The sequence below is a fragment of the Panthera pardus genome, unplaced genomic scaffold (assembly GCF_024362965.1).
Source record: "Panthera pardus isolate Hobbes unplaced genomic scaffold, ASM2436296v1 HiC_scaffold_22, whole genome shotgun sequence".
Classification (NCBI taxonomy): Eukaryota; Metazoa; Chordata; class Mammalia; order Carnivora; family Felidae; genus Panthera; species Panthera pardus.
In genome coordinates, this window is record NW_026526788.1 from 71,093,692 (window position 1) to 71,115,809 (window position 22,118).

Consider the following 22,118-nt stretch of genomic DNA (forward strand, 5'->3'; position numbering starts at 1 on the left):
CTATGAGCTGTGAAGAATTGAAAGCTGTGGTTCTTCTGAATTCTCAGGCTTCCTTAAACTGATCCTGCTCTTTCTTAATTTCACAGTGACTACTAACTAGGATTCCCTTGAGAAATAATTTCCCAAAACTTTTTTTTCCCTATATTCTATTGCTTTGACATACTATTTAAGGTGTATTAAGTTCCTATAGAATGTGGTTTTTGTACAGTTAAAAAAATGAAGTCACTTCTTTAGTTTCCTGATTTTAAAATATTTGACAAATAATGAGAAAAATATACTAAAAAATACCTCATTCCATGAAAACAAAGCAGCTGGGTCGGCACGGTAGATATTATCTATGAAAGGAGGAGAAGCTTGAATTTTTCTGATTGCATTTTAGTTGTAAATAGTTATTACGTTCACTTATTTTGTAATAGGCCAAAAGAGTGTCTTTTCACCAACGTCAAATATAGTGCAAGAGTGATTATATACCTACTTTGATCCTCGTGCTCGTTTTTTAATCTCAGCTGTGGTTCCCAACCTTGAGCCGATGGGGAAGAAAAAAGAAAATCCCCAGGTAGTGAGTTTTGATTAATTCCCTCAAGTGGCTTTCTTTGTAGGATAAGACTATAAGCACCAGGAATGTAGTCCTTTGTGTGGAAATTCAGGATGTCTTGTGGACGAATGAAAAGAATCCAGAGCCCTGCTCTTAACCAATAAGCACATAATCTACTGTGAAGATGTTTACATATGCAGTCACTCTGGAACATTGTGTAATTCTAGTTATTTTATGACTTCTTCAGGAATATTTCCAAGAGAACAGTTACATAGACTGAGCTCTCCACGTAGTATATTTTCCCAAACATAATTACTATCCCTGATATGGGGTTTTTGTTGTATTTTTTGAGTGTACCCATCTGACAATATCTTAAAAATCTACAGTTTCTGATAGCGAAGCTGAGATGTCCCACCTATTTAAAACCGACTAACTGGAAAAGGTGTAAAAATCTGAAAATGTTTTTTTAAACGTCCAGCTCATAATATCAAAGCTGAGACTCCTCACTATTTAAAACCTATTAAAGGAACAAGGCTAAAGGAATTACGTGGTGTGACTTGCCAGTTTTTTAAAAATGTGTTCATGAGTTTCTGCTGTTTGCTCTCTCCACACTCTGACTTTTCAATCTCACAAACACATATGCTATTGGATGAATAATTTATGTTTTAGCACATAAATATTTTATCACTCGATTGTTTGCATAGTGCATTTTTACATTTGTTTAGGGGCATCATTTCTATGTAAAGTGGATTTCATGGGAGGTTAGCAATTTACCATGTCACTGTTAACATTCCAGATGTTGAATGTGGAGGAGGTTTTTATATCAGAAGCTTGGTCAGTGACATTGGCAAAGGTAAGCATAAAGATGAATTATGAATTATCATTTAGAGAGTAATACTCGCTTTTGATGGGAAGAGGGAATTTTCTATTTTTCATATCTCTGAGTGCCGGCCTTAGGGAACTGTACCCTTGCTGCCTTCAGCTTCAAAAGCATTGTAGGTTTATGGCATACAATTATCAGCATCAGCAGCTGCAGTGAGATGCTTGTAACAACAGGAGACAAAGAGAGAGAGAGGAGCAGAAAATGAAGATGGGAATAATGAAGGCAAGAGCCAACATAATTGCAAGTATGAAAGATTTTAACTCAAATGGGATAAGATAAAAAGATGGATCCGTCTCAAAGTTACTTTCATTGATGCAGGTAACATTTTTTTTAGAAACTGGAAGGCATAGTCCTACAAACAGCTAGAAAGTTGCAGTCCTGGCCCTGCCATTTCCTGGCGGTTGTGGCACCGGACAGGTCAGGTTACCTCATCTGCAGATGAGATTAATAGTTCCCTCCTGGGTTTGCTTCACGGTTAAGTAAGAACAGTCTGTGTAAGTTCCTTGTGGCCTTTGAAGCAGTTTATAAGGTGAGTTACTAAATACCATTTTGCTACTTCGTCATTTGTCAAGGCTCTTGGTTCTTAGATTAGCTTATTACAGTTTTACATTTGGGGTGGTTTTGAGAGGTTTGAATCCGAGGTGTTCTGTCATTTGAAAAATCATGATGACTGTGGACTACTGAATCGTTGACCCTGTGGGTTTTCTTTTCGCCTTTTGTTTCCGTAGAACTGTCTTCCTGTGCCAACGTCCTAGAGCTGACCCGAACCAAGCAGGGCCCATTTACACTAGAAGAGCATGCCCTTCCTGAAGACAAGTGGACAATTGATGACATCGCCCAGTCTCTGGAACATTGCTCGTCTCTTCTCCCGGCAGAGCTGGCACTTAAAAAGTCAAAACCTGAGGAGTCTAATGAACAAGTTTTGAGCTGTGAATATATAACCCTAAATGAGACAAAGGGAGAAGAGGATATAATTAAGGCCTCTTAAGATTGGCTTGGGGTTGTCGTCATTTCTTGGTTGACATTTGAGTCCTGTGTACAGAATGGCAAGCTACATGCAAGAGATGAACAACTGTTCTTTTTTTCTTCCCGCATGATTTTTTTTTCCGCATGAAGAAAAATGTCCATCATTGACAGTTTCTCTGGTGTACAATTTATCTGCTCTACATTATAAATAGCTTTGCAGTGACTTACTCAGTTCTTTGCCTCACTGTGAAATGTTGTTTTAGGATGTTATGTTGTTCAGTTGGATTCAGGAAAATCAACCTTCTGATTTGGATCTTTCTTCAGAGTCTTTTTCTAATCAAAGAAAAAGAAATACAAGCCATATGTTTCTTTGGTGTCACAAGACTGAATGCAACTTTGACTTTGACTTTATTTTGGCTTCCTAGTGGCTCTATTATATTGAAGTTCTTATGTTTGAAAAGACCATTATTTAACTTACATTTTGGAGTTTACAGTTATTAACATTTATTTGACAAGACTTGTACTTAACCTGGTAATAGCTATGTTTGTTTAGCTCTTGGAAACGGATAAACTTTTATAATAAATATTTGTAAATAAACCAAATTGTTGCTGCTACCACTAACAGAATGTAAGAAGACTAAATATTTAGTTAGATTCACGTCTACCATGAGCGCAAAGGACAGCCCCGTGGCTTATACTTGGCAGCTACGTGATCTTTTCCTGGTGATTTCATCCATACAATCAACCGCCCTGTACCAAGTTACTAAATAGCATAATTTTTTAAAAAGTAAGCCAAGGAATGGGTCTTCAGTTTAAAATTTCTTTTGTCTATTTTTTAGTATTTATTTATACCTCTACAGGGCATTAATCCCTGTGATACGGTTTTTGTTTTCTTTAGTTTGCTCTTTCAAATTATATTTATAGACGTCGAGATAGCTGCCGTACATGTCTAGCTAATCCCTTCTGCTCTAAATATTTTAAAAGTTATTCGCCAACATTTTCATTCAAATAGCTTACTGAAAGTTCCCTAACCCTTTTTAACATAATTTTGGAAATGTAGTCACAAAATGGTACGTTTCACATATAACGAGTCCTTCATATTTTTATTATGGGAAAGCAATATATTATGTGGCCAGTCTTTAGAAATGTCCAAATTCTGCTTCGTTTATTCAGATAAATATAGTTTCTAAAGGAAGAATAGTTTAAAATTTCATAAATCAGATGTTTCTAGATTTTTATGGATTGCCTCTCTTTTAAAAGTAGTTGCCTGTTTGCAATCTCCAAAAATTTTAAATCTGTAAAGTCATGGGATTTTATTTGTAGTTAACTGAATATAAATTCAGTACGAAAATTTATAAAGCATATATAGCTTTTTATATATGGAGCGTTTTATCACATTGGCAAGGTATCTTAAATGAAAATATTAAAAGTAATTCTGACACACAAAACTGTAAGGAAAAGAGTTTGCTATCTCAATGCATTAACATAAAATACCAAACACACAAATTTGTAAGTTTACAACTTTACTTATCTTGTGCCCCGCAGTTTGTCCCACTCAGAAGTGGAGTCTGCCTCTGTCTGCTGGGGTGGCCCAGGTGATAGGTCATCAGGCATTGCCAGTTAAGGTCCAAATAGAGGAAAATTTAGGTTTTAGGAAACAGTTGGGGCATTTCTGCTCTATTTCTCAACTTAAAAATTGCCATGTATAAATTTACTGGTGGAGAAGAGTAGAGATTATATATCTTTTTCTTAATATTGAAAACATTGAAGAAAATTTTGCCAAATAGAAAAATTACCCACAATCCTCACCATCCTGATGCAGGGACTTCAGAACTTTAATTTTGTATTACCATTTTCCCTTTTTTGGTTTACATAATTACAGTCTTAAGACACCTAAATTTTCTAATCGACTGTTTTTTCATTTCATGTTCTGAGATTCTTTGTATTTACTTTTGATAATTATTATTTTAATCATATTACTTCATATTCAGTTTATTTAAACCATTATCGTAATTCTTGAACTCTGAAGTTATTTTCAGTTTTACTAGGATCAATTCCTGGGAGTGGGATTATTGGCAGAATAAGAACACTTTTATGGCTCTTCGTATGTTTGCCTTATTGCTTCCCAAAGAGTTATAACATTTTACACTGGCACCATTTAAGTATCTCCGTTCATTAAAAGTTTACAGCTTTGGGTGGATGTTTTATATGTTGTTGCTAAGGTAGTAAGTATAAGAGTTCAAAACTGCTCTTAATTTGCTTTTGTGTGACTTTTTCGTATACTTTGTTCATTTATATAAGTAAATGTCTTAATGGTTTCTTTATACATTTGTATGAATTATTTCTGCAGTAAATACTTGGTAGCCAGTATTTTCGTGGTCTGTTGTCTTTTTAATTATTTTCATTTTTGCTAACTAGATTTACGAATGTTAATAACTGTTCCCCTCTTATAGTGGTCAGATTTATGAATATATGAATAGTTAAAATTATTTTAACTTTAAAGTATTCTTAACTCATACACAGCTGAAACTGATCAAAATGCTCTGAAAAGTTCCAAACTCATCGATAAATACTAGACTCTCAGGAGAAAATGAATTTAAGTACTGATTGTTTTGTTTTTTTCATTATGTAATTCTAGGCCTAAATTTAATGACATGGTAAAGTTGTTTTACTTGTAAGAACTTCTTCCTGAAAATGTTTCAACCTGGAACATACCAAATTACTTTCTCCACTTTAGATTATTTTGTATTTCTGAAAAATATTTTCATCTTAAAAGTCATCACAGGTGGTCATAGGATTATTTTATGTATGATTTTGAAATTTATGAGCATTAAAAGTAATACAGATTTTCTAATTCAAAATCATGCTGACTAGATCTTTTCCTCTTAAATACTTGAATACAAGCTACTGATCCATCATCAGAAATGATTAATTTTGTAAAAAAAAAAAAAAAAAATAGTGCTTTATATATCAGGTCTTCAGTGCATTTTATACTTCTCTGACCAGTTTGAAATTTGTGTCAGACTTAAAATGGGCACTTAGAGGTTCATTTAGATTGTGAGTTCTATTTCAAAGGAAGAAAGTAATTTACCTTCTGTCATTATGTATATAATAGAGAAAATGTCATTGAAAAGGCACTCTAAAATGTTGGAAAGAATTTAAAGAGAGGAATATAATAGATAGCTTATGTATTGAAATCGTTATGATGGCCTTGTAGTCAAATCTTGAGAAGACTTGTCCCGACACTATTTCCTTACAGTATGTGTGGGCAGCCCTAGCCTGGCCTAATCATTAAGTATCATTTGTTAAACACTTACTACATGGCATTTGAATCAATAATGCCTCATATTTTCAACTTGAGTTCAATTCTCTTGATGAACAGGAATATTTCAGATTGCTGTTATAAATGGTGATACCAGCAGGAAAGTTGAAGTCAGAATTTACTATTTTGTTCTTCTTACCCATGACTCTTTTTTTTTAATTTTTTTTTTTTAACGTTTATTTATTTTTGAGACAGAGAGAGACAGAGCATGAACGGGGGAGGGGCAGAGAGAGAGGGAGACACAGAATCGGAAACAGGCTCCAGGCTCTGAGCCATCAGCCCAGAGCCGGACGCGGGGCTCGAACTCACGGACCGCGAGATCGTGACCTGAGCCGAAGTCGGACACCCAACCGACTGAGCCACCCAGGCGCCCCTTACCCATGACTCTTAAAATATAACATTAAGATAGTTTCTGTCTCCACTATTAATCACCTTTTTGATCCAGGCAAGTCAATCTTTCAGGGCCCCAGTTTTCTTATCTTTGAAACAAAGGGGGCAGACCAGTCCATCTCTAAGAACTTTTCCATCTCTAAAATAGTAGGCTTCTGAGTACAAAATAAATGTGCATTTCTTCAGAAACTCATAACCTGAATTTGTGTTGTTCATTAAATTCTCTTCCTTTGTCACTTTGAATAGTGCATTTCTTCCATCCAGTTGTATTAGATTTACGTCCCATCTTCTCATTTTGTTTTATGTGTCTAATTACTCTTTCATATTTTCTCTCTCTGCCCTCCGTGCTGTAGCATGGGGAATTTCCTTGAATCTTTTGCACGTAATGAATCCCTTCTGCTATTTCAGTTTACTGCTTAACAATATATTCATTTTAATGATTATTGTATTTTTAGAAAATTTCTAGAATATTTTTTTCAAAATCCCTCTTGTGTGCCGTCTTGTTCTTTCATCAGATTTTAGTTTAAATATATATATTTAAATACAGCTTAAATAGTATTTTTTTTTACTTTCGCTGAAAATATCTATACAGAAAATTGCACATATCATAAATGTATAGCCTGATGAATTTTCACAAGGCAAACACACGTGTAACCGGCGACCAAATCAAGAAACTGAACATTACTAGCCCACCAGAAGCCGCCTGAAGTTCTCTTCCAGTCACTAGCCACTGACCCCCAACCTACCACCAAGGGTAATCACTTCTAACATTATAAATTATTAATTTTCTTTTGTGCTTTATATATACAGAAGCATGCAATATATACTCTGATGTCTGGCTTTTTATATGGATTTTTTAATTTACTTCCAAGTTAGCATATTGTGCAACAATGATTTCAGGAGTAGATTCCATAATGCCCCTTACCCATTTTAGCCCATCCCCCCTCCCACAACCCCTCCAGCAACCCTCTGTTTGTTCTCTATATTTAAGAGTCTCTTCTGTTTTGTCCCCCTCCGTTTTTGTATTATTTTTGCTTCCCTTCCCTTACCTTCATCTGTTTTGTATCTTAAATTCCTCATGAGTGAAGTCATGTATTTGTCTTTCTCTGACTTATTTTGCTTAGCATAATACACTCTAGTTCCATCCATGTTGTTGCAAATGGCAAGATTTCATTCTTTTTGCTTGCCAAGTAATACTCCATTGTATATAGATACCACATCTTTATTCATTCATCCATTGATGGACATTTGGGCTCTTTCCATACTTTGGCTATTGTTGATAGCACTGCTATAAACATTGGGGTGCATGTGCCCCCTTCAAAACAGTACACCTGTATCCTTTGGATAAATACCTAGTAGTGCAATTGGTGGGTTGTAGGGTAGTTCTATTTTTAATTTTTTGAGGACCCTCCACACTATTTTCCAGAGTGGCTGCACCAGTTTGCATTCTCACCGATGTCTGGCTTCTTTTGCTCAAAATTACATTTGTGAGATTCTGCCATCTGGTTGCCTATGGTTGTAGGCTATTTATTCGCCTTATTGTTTAGTATTCCATTGTGTGAATATACCGCCCTTTATTCATTGTACTGAATGACGGGCACTTTATTAGCTTTCAGCTTTGGGTATTTTTTTTTTTAGTATTCCATTATATCTTATTCTATCTCAATTTTGGCTTGCTACTTCTGCCTCTTTTAAAAGATGCCTTAGTGTTTGATGTAGGATTTATGATACACGTCTTCAACTTATCACAAATTCCCTTCATTGTACCACCTCATCTATCATGTAGACACCTTATAATAGTATATTTCCATTTCTTATCTCCAGTCTTTTGTGTTTTCATATATCTTACTTTAACATATAAACCCTATAATATGTTGGGATTTTGTTGTTCTTTGTTTTTACTTTATCTCTTTAGACCATGGTTCAGCAAACCTTTTCTGTAAAAGTCAATTGTAAATATTTTAGAGTTTGCAGGCGTATGGTTTCTCTCTCTTGCAGCTATTCACCTTTGCCACTAGCACGAAAGCAGCCACAGACAATACACATAAATGAATTATGTTCCAATAAAATATATTTACCCTCATACTGTAGCTTGCTGACCACTGCTTTAGTCTGACAGTTATCTTTAAGATTAAAAATTGTAAAAAAAAAAAAAAAAAAAAAAAAAAGTATATTTATCTACGTCCTGGTGTTCTTCATTTTTCTTATGCAGAACCAAATTTCTTTCTGCTATCATACTCCTTCCTCCTGAGTAAATTCCTTTAATATATTTTTAGCACAGGTCTAAGAGCAATGAATTCTCTCAGCTTTTGTCTGAAAAATGTTTATTTCATCTTCATTTTTGGAAGATATTTTTGCTGGGTATATAAATCTAGGTTGGTTAACATTTTTTTTCATTCAGCACTTAAATTGTGTCATTTAATGATCTTCTGAACTGTATAGTTTCTCTGTTGTCTACAAGGTTTTATTTTTTATTTTTAGCAGTTTGACCCTGACGTATCTAGGTGTATTTTTCTTTGTATTTACCCTTTTGGGGGCTTCTGAATTTCTTGCATTTTAGTTTGTTTTCTTTCGTCAGTTTTGGAAAATTCTCAGCCATTTTCTTTTCAGATATTTATTCTACTCCATGCTCTCTTTTTTCTCCTGGGACTCAAACTATTATTATATTCAACCATTTAAGTAAGATTGGCATGTCGCTATTGGATGCTCTGTTGTTGTTGTTGTTTTCATTTAGATTTCAGTTTGGGTAACTTCTAGTGACCTGTCTTGAAGTTCACGGATTCTTTCCTCAGTCCAGTGTATAGATACACCTATTAAATTCATCTCTGATAGCGTGTTTTTAATTCTAACATTTTGATTCAGTTCCTTTTTTTCTCTGGTTTTTATCTCTCTACCGAAATTCCCTTTCTATTCATACATGTTGTCTACCTTTTCCACTGAGTCCATTAACATATTACAGTTATTTTAAAGTCTTTGCCTGTTAGTGCCACCATCTGGGTCATACCTTAGTCTAATTCTGCTGATTGTTTCGTCAAAGTCTTTTTCTTTTCTTGTGTGTGTGTTTCATAGTTCTTGATTCAATGCCAAATACTGTGCATAAAGTGGACTGAGGTAAATAGTATTTACATCTGGAAATGGGCACACATCTTCTATCCAGCCATTAGTGTGTGACATTAGGGCAGTCTAATCAATGGTTGAAATAGGTTTGGGTTTGTTGTTATTCTTACCATTAATGTACCAGACTTCTAATTGCTATAGAAGTGAGTAAGCTGCTGCCACTGTGTTTAGTGGAGTCGTGAACTGTGGGATGATTTTTCTCAGTTTTTCCCTGCATGCTCACATTTCAACAAGTCCTTCATACCTATGCCACAGAAGGAGTGTGACCTATGCTTTTTCACCTCTCCCAGGGGTGAACTGCTGTTGCTGGTTACTCGGTGGGCTTCAAGGAGGGATTTCTTGGTTCTCTCATCCAGCCTCAGTCTTGTGCTCTTGGACTTCAGGAGTGGGTTTTTTGGGGGTTTTGTTTCTTGGTTTTTGTTTTTGTGTGTGTGTGTTGTTGTTGTTTAGCAATTCTGCCCTTTCCCAGTAGTAACAGATCTCCACTTTGTATCAGTGCAGGATCCTGAGCCAAGCTCATTTTTTACCCTTCCTGCAGTGGCAGGCAGCTTTTGCTTCTGCCCTTCTACCAAAGGCAATGGATCTTTGCTTGGGCCTCTTTTTTCTCCCCTCAAAGTTTATGGTTTTTCTTCTTATAAGGGAAGGGTTCATGTAGTGGGTGGGTTTTGTGCCTGTGTGCTACCCCACAGGGTCTCTCTCAGGACTCCTGCCCTGCCCTCAATCTTTCTTACATGCACCAAGTGGAGACCCATGGAAAAGAACTAGAAAGAGACTTCCTTTCTGTCTGGAACTCTCCAAATTCCTAAATTGTCATTCTTGGCCTTCAAGAATTTATTACAATTTCAGCTGTTTTCCTCTTACCTGCTTTGATGAGCTTACCTGAGTTGCAAAACTCTAATGTTGTAGTTAATTTTATATCCTTAGAAAGTATGTTGATCCATTGACTCATGGCAGAGCATTTCATAAATTAGCATTCATGTGTTTAAGGTGCTTTGAAATCATATGACTTTTGATTCTTCCAGTATAGGTGAGAAAATTAGAGCGTAGAAAGTAACTTTTCTCAACTCCAAATTAATGCATTAGTCAGAACAGAACTTAGAGACCAGGTATCTTAAGTCATTAATAATCTTTTGGTTCACAGAATTGACCATATGAACCTAAAGGTGACGAATAGGTGATTTTATTTTATACAATTTAAATATGTCAATTGTCAAATATTCATGACTACTTTTGCATGGGAAAACCATATATAGCATACAAAAGAAGTCTTGAAGATATAGTCCAAGCCTTTAAGAGGTTTTCACTCACTTAGTTCACTTACTTCCTACATATAAAAAGAGGAGTATGGTCCAATACTGATACCCATGAGTATTGGTATTTGCCAAAAAGTGCTAATGATGTTTCGTGGAGCAATGATTAGTTTTGCAAACGTCTGTTGATCTCCAAATGAGAACAGAGGAGGGAAATCACCTATCTAGCGATGACAATAGGTGCATCGAGGAGGAGGGCCTTGAACAGTAGATAATATTCAAAGCATTAAGAAAGGAGGGGGGAGTAGTTCCAGCCAAGAGGGCAGTGTACCAGGCCTATTCAGTCAGGAAAGAGAAGGTCCAGGTGGAGAAGAGCAGTTGCATTAAGATGTGGTCGGAAAGGCAGACTGGCATTAGGTCATTTGGAACCTTGGAAGCCAGAAATGAGTAAAGCTCCAGAGGAGGGACTGGTTTACATGGGTGCTTTATTTTAAGGAGATTACTCTGGTAGTGATGTGTGGCAAGAGCTGAAGAGGTTGAAACAGGAAGCAGACAGCCCAGTTTGAATGGAATTGGGTGCACGGATTCAGGACTGAGACAATTAAAAAACTCCAAACTAAAGTATCATCAGCTAATCTATGTTCAAAGGGACAGTTTAAAGGAAAATTGACCTTATTCAGTGATTTATTAGGTAGTTGAGGGCTAGGGAATTGGAGGACAAGATGATTAGCAATAGCCATCAAATACTGTATCTAAAGGGAACGAATCTGAATTTGTGTAGAAGAGTAGCATTTTCTTGGGTGCCGGGTAATCGGTAGAGGCATCTATGCTAACAACAGGTATTGTGCTTTGTTCCTTTTGAAACCACTAATAGTTCTCCCCTAACCAAAGAGCCTCCTAGAAAGAACCACACCTCCTCATCTCTCTCCAGTGTTTGGCACATAGGTTTGTTGAATTTAATCTATGGTTAAAGATTCCCAATTATTATTTGAAATATTAAGTCATGCTCAGGGTAGGGAACATGGGCTCTGATGTCGTAGCTCTTCCAAGCTCTACTGCTTTTCGCCAACTATTAACCTTAGGCAAGTTAATTAACTTCTCTGAGCTCCCGTTGCCTCATTTGTAAAGTGGGGATATTAATAGTGTCTGCTTCGTAGACTTGTGAAGTCTCAATTGGGTCATTCAGGTTAAGTGTTTAGTATGACTCTTAGAACTTAGTAAATAGAAAACAGAAGCAAATGCCATATACCTGACTGATACGTAAGGGAAGGATAAACCTGAAATTCTCATGGCATATGGTTCAAAGTATACATTTCAACCATGCTTTATAAGATATTGTTTTGATAGGAAGAACGGAGTTGAAACAAAGAACTCCTGGCAACACAGATTATTAAATGGTGCAATAGGCCATTGGTGCAAGCAGAAAAAGTTGTTAGAGAATGTAGATGTTTACCTCTTGTATATTAAGTGTACTAAAGCATACTAAATATGTGTAGATATATCTACACACACATACACACACACACAAACATACATGCCATTAAAGTCAATAAATGTTTTGCATTTCTGTCTTCGTATTTGACCCTCCAACAGTCCTGTGAAGTAGGAAGGCTCAGTCTTTACTTGTCATTTAGGTAAAGAACTTGGAGTCGTGTTGAATACTAGGTGACTTGCCAAGGGTCACATCGCCAGCGTGGCAGAGCTGGGTCTCTGTACTCTTCTGGTTCCAAAATACTGTTTCTATTACATCTGGAGAAAAGTGATCTGAAGCACAGATGTTTAGTGGGAGGAATGAAACACATGCAGTAATGCCAAAAAATAACTGGGCACAAAAGCAGAAAATAAGACATTTGTTTCTGTTCTAATATGACAGAAAATAAGGCCCTTGTGGTTTGGGACTGAGCATTCAGAGAAGAAATGGGGAGTGGTTTGATTTGGGTGACACTGCTCTTGGAACGCTGCATCTGGTTCTGGGCTACTCATTACTAGGCTTATGGAAACCAGCTGGACGAAGTTCAAAGCCAAGCTCCGAAATGATTAAGAGGCTGAGGGCATTGATTAATAAGGAAAGACTAAAAGCATTAGATATGTACAGCTCAGCCAAGCAAAGACGAAGGCAAAACAAGCTAAATGTATACAAATATGTGAAGTGTGTAAACATTAAAAAGGAAGATTATTTAGCGTGATACATGAGTATGATATGCAATAGGATGAAAATTTAAGCAAAGTATAAAGGCAAATTGTTTGATAATCGATGAAGGCTATCTGTGGCATAGCCTTTCCATAGAGAAGCAATAGAAATCGCAAGTCTTAGGACGACTTCTAGCTATTACATGACGTCAGAGGATCGTTGTTCATTTAGTCAGGTGTAGTACTATCGTATAACCACAGCAATAGTAGTAATATAAGAAAATGTGTAGTGTATGAACCCCTGGCCTCCTTTAATAGAAAGGCCTTCCTGCCACACAGGCAGGCAGACTTCTGGTTGACCCAGGCCTGCAACATAGGGGTAAGTGTGTCCACCATCTTGCTCTGGCATTGCGGACTGAGTGGACTGAAGGACTCTGAAACGGTAGGTAGTAAATCCAAGAAAATTGTTAGAATTGTAGGCCTCTGGTTGTAGCTTCAGGAGGTAGAATTTCTAAGATGCAAGAACAGAGAGCTGGATTGTTGAACCATTAGCAACCGACCTCTTCTGTCTCTTGTTCACAGAAAATAGTGGCTCTTGAGTAGCGGTCTACATGCCTTGGGATGACCAAATCTTATCCTCTTGAATGAAGAAACACTTTGCCTTTTGTTTGTTGAATTTGAAAAACAAAAAGAGGGGTAATTCATAAGGTAAAGTGAAAGTTTTCAAAACCTAGCAATCATCTATGAAATGGAAATTTAAAAAAAAAAAAAGATTTAAAAAAACCATCTTCTCTCCTGTGGCTTCTCTAGGCAGATATGAATGTTTAGGGCCAGAGATTTAGGATGCTTTTGGAATGTGTGCCCTCACTCTGCTCTTTTGTTTGTAGAGGAATATAAATATTTTATCTGAATTTCACTGGTGGCAATCAAGCATGAACACAGACCCAGTATTTGAGGACCTGTCATGTCTGAATTTTTCCACAGTGCACAAGTAGGCCAACAAATGGCAGTTGGAGTGAGGCTGATTCCAGCTCGGTGTAAACATGGACCCTGTAACCACTGGGGCTGTCTGAAAATGAAGCAGAGGCTGAATGGCAGACGTATTTGGTAGAGTCTATCCCATGACCAGACATCCTTTCTGCATCCCAGGGTCATTATCTTGGCCGGGGCCCTTATCATTTCTTCCTGGAGCTATTGAAGTAGCTATCATTGGGTTTCCTCAGCTCCAGTCTCTTATGCCTTTATCCTCCACCTTCCCCCCAGAGTGGTGGTTCTGAAACACAGCTGATTGGGTCATTCCTCTGTTTAAACTCTTAGCACTCACAGAATAAAGCAGGACAAGGACTGTATCTTATTTTATTTTATTTTTTTTACTATTTCCCAGGTACCGCATACCTTGCCTGGCCCGTAGACATTCTTTGATGAAGGGCTGATTCAATGCCTGCAGCCTCAATGCCTCCCCCTCTCCCAGTCGCCTCTCCGTGTCTTTGTACTTAATTTCTGCCTAGAACATGGCTATTTCCCTTGTCCACCCAGCAATTTTTTAAGACTCAAGTTAGAGTTTATCGTAATGAAGTCTTTTTTGACCATCCAGTCCGAATTAACCAATCCCCATCTCGGTTCCCATGGCACCTCCTATATACGTTCATTACTATACTTAGCACCCCATTTTAATCATACATTTTCCTGTCCCCCCAGCCCCAAGTGGGCCTTTTGAGAGTACATGCCATGTTTTCATCTCTTATTTCTCCAGTGCCTGATACAGTCTAGGTGCTCATTATCATCAGATAAACCTTGGGAGCTAGTATGTTCCACATAGGAGAAGATGGTGGGCACTCAAGTTTGAGTGAATAAAGAGGCATTTATTCAGCACATATATACTGACTGTTTACTTCTTATGCAGGCTGCTTTCCTGTCTGTAGTATGAAAGAAACAAGACGATATGTAACTTATTCTAATTTGTGGTAGCATCGTTTGTTTGTTTCCTTTTTAAGGAGGCGGCAGAATTGGATTGTTTGTTTGGTTTCTTCTTCAATAAGAAGCATCTTAATAAAACTAGTCTGGACATCTGTCCCATTTTCAAAAATTACAAGTTTTGATCATTGCTAAATTGTACAGATCCCCGTCTGTCTGCTCTGCATACATTTGCATTTATAAAAGCAGAGACACACTAAAAGTCTTTCTAATGCAATCCCCTAAATGCATGAAGTATTAGATTGCTTGCCCCCATTGGTTCATGCATTGCTAAGGGCTTAAGAGGATCATTGATTTGAATTATTTAATGTGTACAGCAAGTTGAGTTTCCTTTTATTTTTTTTTTTTAAAGAAGCTTTGGGGACATTGCTTTATTTTTTTTCTTAATGTTAAATCTCATTTTTCTTTGAAAATAAGTTAAAGCTGTATTCACATAAGCTCCCAAAGTGCCAGATATTCATTGTGTTTTTAAACCATCTAGGAAATGTTTGATTCTAATGAACATTACTGCTGGAAATTGGACTGAAATTGCTGGGCTGAAGATATAGTTATAACTACATATTATTCTAATGTTGTATCATCCTTTTTCCTTTTTCAGAACTGATGCCAATGAAATAAGAGGGAGAGAGCTTGTGTCTAATAAAAAGCCATCCTGGATTTTTGTTGTTTTTAAAATTTAAGCTGGTTTTGACTTAAATTCAGTAAGCAGAGTCCTTGACTTTAAATGTTGAACATTTTTACTATGTAATTTAAGTTTTAGTTCCTATTGTTTTTGACGGTTTACTCTCTCCCCATGGAAAGGCAGCTGTGTTATCAGCACAATTTGGGATGGTAACAGCTGGGTGAATGGATTTATTTTAGTTCGTGTTATGTTCAGAAAGCTTGTCAAAAACAGAGACTTGTTTTTGTGAGGTCTAGTGTGGCTCTCTATAACAAAGCAAAGGATTTTATTTAATCCATTTGTCAGGACACTGGATAAATAAAAAAAAAAGAAAAAAAAAAAGGAAGTCCATCCACATGGGGCAGTCAGGTGATGTGAAAAATTTAGGTGGGGAGATTAATAGGGTGACTGTATACCTTATCATCTAAACCCAGAGATTGAGAGGGGAACGCTAGATAATTAGGAGATGTTACTTGATCTACAACAGGCATAAACTGGGACCATCCAGGACAAACTGGATGTCATTGTCACCCTAACTGGGAAGTTCACCACTACCATTAAAAGTCTCATTTACCATAATCTATAGCAAATTCTTTTGGGAATCCTAAATTCTGGTAAGTCATTGATGTAGCTCTGTTTCAAAGACTGATAGGATAGGATTTTTATGTATTTATTTTTTAGTTAAAAATTTCTTCACGTTTATTTTTGAGAGAGAGAGAGAGAGAGAGAGAGAGGCGCAGAGAGAGAGACGGAGACACAGAATCCCAAGTAGGCTAAAGGCTCTGAGCCGTCAGCACAGAGCCTGACATGGGGCTTGAACTCACAAGCTGTGAGATCATGACCTGAGCCAAAGTCAGATGCTTAATGGACTGAACCACCCAGGAGCCTCTGATCTGGTGGGAATTCTAATACATCAGGCAATGCTATGCTTTCTGGATTTGTGGCAGGTAAGAGGCATGTTAGGACAGAAGACAAAGCAACTGGGACTTAACAGAGGGTGTAAACATTGTCTGATAAACCTGCTCCAGCTGATGGTAGATTATGGTTATTGGCTAAACATCTTTCTTAAGAAATAAAATGCACTTAGTATGTACAAGGGCACAGAAATTGACTCCCCACTGGGAGAGCTGGGATTTGGGTTGCCTATGGCTTTGATTCCAGAGTCAGAAACATTAGCCAAGGATGTCCGCAAATGAAGTAGGTTTTCACTGTTCTTTGCCATGAGACGCAGCTCCTGTCCCGTTTTCACTTACAGTAATTCCTTCTGAATTAATATACCTTAAAATAGCTGCAGCTCCTCAAATCCGTAAGAATGGGATATGCTGCTTGCCACACGTTCCTTTTTCCTGAAGGTTTCTGAGACCTTGCCAGAACACATGGAATCTTTCAGTTCAGCAAATATTAAGGGGACCTACTGTAAGTCACGATGTAAGATGCTTCTAAGATACAAAGGGGAGAGTGACCCCTTCCCTCACAGTATTTTTTTCTATAATACAAGGAAATAAGGTGAATAAATAAAAACACGATTAGGACGTAGAACGTACCATTAACAAAGGACATAAATTAAAGGTGGGTGTAGGAATAAACATATTTATAACATTAGTCTATAATAATTTTCTGCATGTTTGAAATATGATTTCAAAACATTTTGCGGACACCTGCTTGACTCATTTGGAAGAGCACATGAGTCAATCTCTTGAGTTCAAGCCCCATGTTGGGTATAGAGATTACTACAAGGAAAGAAATGAAAGAAAAAAAAGAAACCTCTTAAGAGGGATCTGTATGTATGTGGTACCATGGAGTTTAGAGACGTGGGAAATCACATCTGGCTGTAAGGATCTGTGAGGACGACTTCCTGCTATATTCTATTCACTTTCACTGTAACGTGGCTTCTCTAAAATCTCCTTATGAAAAGAGACTGCTTTCTCACACACCTATTCAACGGTAGACAGCCAAACACATGTTCTTTTGGATGCCCAGGACCTTCCCTGTTGTTTTGTCTTAACAGTCTTTCGCGTGCTCTGCCTTTCTCTCTTAACCTTGCCTGTGTCACGGGCATTGAGTTTTGGCACCTGGCTCCAGGGTGACCTTCCTGCTGGCTCCATCACCTGCTGGGACAATCTGGGGACATTCCTGTTGGTCATCTTTCCATGGCACAACTCAGTCCAAGCTCCACACCTGTCTTGACTGCACACCTGCCGTGGGTTCCCTTCTCTCTCTTGCACAAGTCTGTTCTCTGCACAACTGGCAGAGGAGGGACTGGGGGAGAAACAGGCGTGAAAGTGCAGAGGAGAGTGAGACGCTGTTGTGCATATGCTTGCTTGAGAAGTGAAGCGTTAGATATTCACGACTTGATAGTCAGACTCCTCTGACTCCTGTCAAGAGAGATACGGGGGTGGAAGCGCTGAGATACTTGTGTATGACAGGTGTTTACAACCAAGGGATGGGATCAGGTCAGCATCTAGGTCATCTCCATGCATAGATGGAGAAGCTAGACAGCTTTGGAGTCCTTAGTCATTCCACGTCAGTCCAATGTAGTAGGAGGAAAGCCCAGAGACCATGGGATCTCGAGGATCGAGGGGTAAAGTACTTCAAGGAGGGACCGGTCAGTGCTGCTGAGGGAATGAGTAAGACCAGCAGAGAGGCAGTCATTGCTCCTGGAGAGCTGGAGTTTGTTAGTAATCTTGAAAACCCCCAAAGTTATTTGCAATATTTGTTGGGTGTGCACAAAAGAGACCAGAAAACCAATAAATCTGGGGCACCTGGGTGGCTCAGTCAGTTGAGCATCCAACTCTTGATTTTGGGCTCAGGTCGTGATCCTAGAGTTGTGGGATCGAGCCCTGCGTCCAGCTCCATGGTAAGTATGGAGGCTGCTTGAGATTCTCTTTCTCGGCCCCCTCCCCCACTTGTGCGCACGCACACGCTCTCTCTCAAATAAAACATTAAGTTAAAAAAAAAAAAAAGAAAACCAACAAATCCTTAGTGGGCAGTTCCTACATGTCTGGCACAGTGTTACTCCCATTTAAAGTTTCAGAGAAACCCTGTAAGTTCAGTACCATCGCCCCATCTTACAGATGAGGACACGGAGGCCCAGAAATGGAGCCGTTTGCCTAAGGTTCCACCAGCTGACTAGTGCAGAGCTACGATTCAAACCCCACACCGCCTGACTCCAGAGCCCGTGCTCTTAATTAGGAGACCGATGCTCACAGAAGACCATGGCATCCGCCAGCAGAGAGCGTGTGCACACCTCTGGACCAGAGAATTAGGATGTGTTCACATGGAAGTAAAAATGAAAGCAGTCCGAGCAGGTGAAATCAGAAAGGAAGAGTGCAGGAGACACGGAGAAACACCAATAGCAGAGGCGGGGAGCTTATCCCTGGTGGGGGGCTAAACCCTTACAATTATTATATACAGATTAGACACAGGTTTCTTAGACTTTCTAAAAATTTTCATCCCCTTTGATGAGCACAAGACTTTATATCCTCCCTTGAATGTTCTTTCTAATCTAAGTCATTAAATATTGTGACTGAAATCAAGGCCATGGGACAAAGTGCTCTTTGGTTTCAAATTGTACGCCCTCTCTCAGATTCTGACATATCTGTATACACAGACTGACCACACACACACACACACACGAGTATCTGTGATGCGGCCGATAGGAGGAGAAAGTTGAGCAGAATGAGCTGTTAAAGGCAGCGGCTGGCAGAGACGGAGAGAGATGAATGGGGACAGGACTTTGTAGGCAAAGCGCTGGAGGGGAGAGGTCTGGTCCAAGGAGAGCGCGGCCCTCGTGTCGGATGCAGCAGAGCAGGATCCCTCCGGGAGCTGCCAAGTGCCTGTTCAGCTCAGTACCAGTACCAGAGGGTCTGGTGCAGTACCAGGAAAACTTACAAGCAGAAAACTTGGTGGTGGTGGTGGTGGCGGCGGGATACATTTTCAGTCCCACAACGCGTGATGGAACGACAACGCACCTAAACCCCCGTATCCATTTTCTTGCTTTCCCGAGAGAGCCCATCGTTAGACATGCAGGTAACCTTGAGGAAGGAAGAGAGAACGCTGCCCTGAAGGCAGGCTCATTTTCAGCTGGCAGCAGAAAAATGGAGCTCAGCACCCGCTTCCACCAAACCTCTCAGGCTTGGCCAGTAGTTGTTTTCCAGCCTCTTTCCGTTACCTTTGAAATCCAAACGTTTCTCCATCCATGGCCTTCTGCTGTGTCAGCACGGGGCTAGCTAACTGCAAAAGTTTGCAGCGTCAAGATGCCACGGTCACTCACGCTGTCCCTGCAGGTGGGCGAGGTGCGCGGCTCCCACAGACCCTGGACCAGAGGTGGTGGTGGGGGGGCTTTTGAAGGGATGTGATAATAGCCACGTTAATTGTGCCTTAAACTAATGGGCAAAAAAAGAGGCACGTGACCCTCTACTCATGAGGGATAGTAATATAATAAATCATTTTTCTGTGTCAGTTTCCCACCTTGCCCTAATTTCATAGATGAAATCACATGTGCAGAACCGACTTCGCAATTTAGCTCTGAAGTCCAGAATGGCTACACAGGAGAGCACCGTGCCTTTTGATCTACTCGTTCCCTGATGTGTTAAATCACCCAGAAAGCCAGAGGGAAATGCTCCCCTGCCTGAGCAAGTTCAAGAAGGGTGCCATCTGAAGGGTATTCCAATATTTCACAGTTGAAAGGATGTGGAAGATCTAGGAGTATTAATAACTATTATTATCTTTTCATTTTTAACCTCAGATGCAGGAAGTTGAGTTAATTGCACTCCTCAGTTCATGGCACATTTTACATCGTTAGGTTTTCCAGTCCCTGGTCTGGTTTCACGCGTTTATTCCTCATTCCTGTCCTCCCACTGTCTGTTCCCCTTGCCACCTTGTCCCCCGCCAGGTAACTGGTCCAACACTTGTGTATTTATTTATTTCCACGTAGTCTTAGGAATTGTGTAAACTTGTATTATCTACATAATAGTGCGGTTATAGATCTTTGTCTTTATTCAGTCATGCTCCTTTGGGTCAAAGAGCAAATGATTCTTTGCAATCAGCTAGTACCCAAAGACCAGGGAGTTCCACGGCAGTGGGCATCTAGGTCCCTTCTCTTGGAAGCAAAATTTTCTGGAAGACCAAGTGTGGCTTTGGTGCCTCTTGAACATTGTGTGCTCCGCCCAGGCCCCAGCTTCCTGGTTCCAACAGGAATTTAGAGAAACTGAGTTTCAGGGCAGAAGCCACATCTTCAGCGGCCCAGGGGGGATGGAGAGATGCTGGGCTGTGTCAGGGAGCACTGCCTAACCAAACCAAAGAGGCTGGGAGCTCAATGGGTCACAAATATGCAAACGTTGATTCCTTTTCTATCCTGTGTGGATACAGGCTGGCCTTTGTGTCTCTATGCCTGCAGGAATCTGGTAGAGTAAATCTGCTCTTGTTCCTTTTAGAACTTTTTTTTGTCAACAGTTGCACTCATAGTACTGTAGCCAGTGAAACTCCTAAATCATACTCCATGAACACGTTCCAAGACCCATTACAAGGAGAGTTGTTTGTTTTTGTTTTGCTTCGGTGTTGACATTTCCTTTAGAGAAGCATTGGATTAGGTTTTCTCAGATCTTCTAATTTTGTGTCTCAAGCCTCCATTTCTATTTATTCATTTTCCAAGTAGTACAGTTAAGTAAGATTTTCAACAATGGCCTATCTTTGGAACATTCTCTGGTTCCTTTTTTATTTCTGCAAAAAATGTTCAGTACAGCCGATATTGTGTTTCTTTCAAATTATTCATTTTTCTAACTCAGGATTTAGAGTGTCTAATTCGTATCGACTAGTCTTCACTTCTTGTCATCAAGCTTCTGGTCTCTTCTTACCTTGTAGGTCTAATTGGCTGGTCTAATAAAGCGCTTCTAACGGATTCTTTTTCTAATAGGTCTTCTCTTTTGACTGCATGCCAGTAACGAACTGTTCACCGTTTTGATCTTTTATAATACTTTACACTGCAGGCTGACTACTCCTCTCTTGCTGAAGGCAATGCACTGTATACAGTGCAGTAAGATAGCATGTACCCAACCAGCAAAAATTAGTAGAGAGGCCCCGGTCTCTGGCCACACCACCCTGAGCATGCCAGACTTCGTCTGATCTTGGAAGCTAAGCAGGGTCGGGTGTGGTTAGTACTGGGATGGGAAAGGGGCCCCAGTGGACCTGAGAAATGGATGAGAGAGTCACTAGATCCAGGTTCCAAAAGGTCCTGAGGTGAAACAGACATAGCCGTGCCCATGAAACACAGGACAGATGGAGAAGACATGCCTGCTGAAGCTTGATGCACATGGGGATGGAGGAACCTTCCTGTAGAAAGCGGTCTTTGAGCTACCAGCTGATGGAAAAACCCTAGGTGAGATCCTCTGGTTCTCTAAGCAGCTCTTCCCCATCTGCTCATTGACATTGCAGCCCTCACCCCCTTTAGTGACCTACAGTTGTCAGATCTTCTCTGCAGAGCAGTTATACCAACATGGAACTGGGCTCCTAGGAAAGGACTGTCACCATCACCTACTCAGAGACTGGATCATTGGAAGGACCCATGGGCTACAACAGGACAGTTTTCTTGAGAAGGCCTTCTGACTCCAGGGGCCCATGAATATTTCCATCTTTTCCAGCCTACTTTTCTCCTTCTCTTTCTTACAATCACAGTTTGGAGCACAAAGTATACTGGAAAGTCATCCTTAAGACAAAGATCTTTCCTAGCAAAAGGGAGACAGCAGATGGAAAATTCGTCTTCTTTCTGCGGCAGATAGACTCTGACACCTGAAACGATTTGACACCTCTCCTGGCAACCAGCTTAACAGGAAAGGCATAAGTACATACTTTCCTTCTTTCATTCCTTCCTTCCCTCCCTCCCTCCCCTCTTT

The 22,118-nt window shown here is 39.4% G+C and overlaps 1 protein-coding gene and 1 long non-coding RNA gene across 2 annotated transcripts in view; both read left to right on the forward strand.

Moving 5' to 3' along the window:
• The window catches only part of TRUB1 (TruB pseudouridine synthase family member 1), a 37,857-nt gene extending 33,103 nt beyond the window's left edge, over window positions 1–4,754 (forward strand). Inside the window, exons 7-8 of the mRNA XM_019459543.2 lie at window positions 1,332–1,388; window positions 2,147–4,754. Of these exons, the coding sequence (XP_019315088.1) occupies window positions 1,332–1,388; window positions 2,147–2,406 (317 nt within the window). The 3' untranslated portion in view covers window positions 2,407–4,754. The remainder of the gene's footprint in view (window positions 1–1,331; window positions 1,389–2,146) is intronic.
• A 543-nt stretch (window positions 4,755–5,297) lies between these two features.
• LOC128779074 (uncharacterized) lies at window positions 5,298–8,179 on the forward strand. Its single transcript, XR_008425006.1, has 2 exons — window positions 5,298–5,834; window positions 6,074–8,179. It is a non-coding gene; the product is annotated as an uncharacterized LOC128779074 (long non-coding RNA).
• Window positions 8,180–22,118: the final 13,939 nt, after the last annotated feature.